The sequence below is a fragment of the Echinops telfairi genome, unplaced genomic scaffold (assembly GCF_000313985.2).
Source record: "Echinops telfairi isolate 266 unplaced genomic scaffold, ASM31398v2 ScPeMD7_5868;HRSCAF=6743_0, whole genome shotgun sequence".
In the NCBI taxonomy this organism is placed as follows: domain Eukaryota; kingdom Metazoa; phylum Chordata; class Mammalia; order Afrosoricida; family Tenrecidae; genus Echinops; species Echinops telfairi.
The window spans coordinates 1,344,520-1,346,113 of NW_022109767.1; the positions used below are offsets into that span (position 1 = coordinate 1,344,520).

The following is a 1,594-nucleotide window of genomic DNA, read 5'->3' on the forward strand; positions in this document are numbered from 1 at the left end:
CTCCTTGATATCCCCTCCCCCTCCTCACCTGCCCTTTTGAAGTTCTCAAGACAACTTTGGGAAGTAGATGGGCTCAATAAATCAAATAGTACGCTTTCTTTTTTTTTCTGGCAAATTTGTTAACCTGCTATTACAAGAATGTAGGATCTTCTCGAATGAAAAGGTTCTTGAGTCTAAGGAATCCAGGAATTGGCTGATGGTATAGATAATATCTCAAAATCAAACAAACAAGCCATGGCTGAGAGCAACAACTGCTTTGCAAACAGTACTGATTAAAGGTAAGATTGTGAAGTTGTAGACTATTCATGCAGGAACACTCCAGGTGCATTTTGGACATTCCTGCACCATCGGTTTGCATACTACGCCCACTGTTGAGCTTTTCCTTGGCCTGCCCTGTCCGGCAACTTCTATTGGTTTATTTTCTACTTTCTGCATTCAGTGTCGTACCTCTAGTTTGCTCACATTCCTGTGCTATTTTAGTTATCACAATAATTTGATGAAAAGAAAATATGGCATGAATGAGTAACATTTAAAGTGCAATCTTCCTCATGAGATAACCTTTTCAGCACATTAAGGGGAAAAAGACCCTGAGTCCTTGTGGGCTCAGTTTAGAAGCACAAAATAATATAATTTCTAAAAATAAAATGTAACAATAAGAACTCGCTGCCATTGAGTAAATTCTAAATGCATAGCAACCCTAAATGCATAAGTCAAAACTGACTCAGTGATAGTGAGTTTATGTTTCTGCTCTTAAAATTATTAGCCTTATTCTAATTAAACACTTAGGCCACTGACCGTATATGTCATTTTGACAGCAAGCAAGACACCATGTAATTTACTCTGAACATTTATCAACTTTGATTATATAAGGAGCCTGGTGGCATAGTAGGTTGTGCATTGTGTTGCTAGCCTCAAGGTCAGCAGTTAGAAACCACCAGCTACCCTGAGGGAGAAAGATGAGGCTCTCCACTCCTGTAAAAAGGCACAGTCTCGGAAACCCACAGGGGCAGTTCCACCCTGCCTTATATGGTTGCTATGCCTTCGAATTGGCTCAATGGCAGATGTGAGTTTTGGTTAGCTAGTCATCCAGATCTATAAGGCTTTTGTTAACCACAGGCAATTTCTAAGCAAAGACACAGAAAGACCCTGCACTATCTGCCATCAAATAAACACAACTTTGAAAAGTAAAACTCACCAAAGATGTAGAAAGTGGAAGGCCATCCTATGGTCTGGCAGAGGAGACCACCAACAGCAAAGGCAGTGAAGGATCCCAACAGGGCCCCTGATGCAAGAGGCAAGCATGTTCTAGGTGAAGAGGCCAACGTGTGCTTCCTACAGACTGACCCCTTTCACAAAGCTGAGCTGTGTCGTGATTAAAAGTATGAGCTTTAATTCAGACTATCGAGATTCAAATCCCATTCCTTCATCAGATAACTGTGATCTTGGACAAGGAATAACTAATCAATAAATGTCTTTGTCTTGAAGGGACCATCCACCCCGGATTTCCTATGTTTCCAGTTCCTATCTGTACCAGCGGACACCTTCTGGTCTAGCCAGACTTGCAAGGTAGAATTGGGATCATGATAGTGGGGGG

General features: G+C 41.5%; 1 protein-coding gene across 1 annotated transcript in view; it reads right to left on the bottom strand.

Moving 5' to 3' along the window:
* The window catches only part of LOC101654848 (probable small intestine urate exporter), a 17,131-nt gene that overhangs the window by 7,538 nt on the left and 7,999 nt on the right, over positions 1 to 1,594 (bottom strand). Inside the window, 1 exon segment of the mRNA XM_045295751.1 lies at positions 1,196 to 1,282. Within this exon segment, the coding sequence (XP_045151686.1) occupies positions 1,196 to 1,282 (87 nt within the window).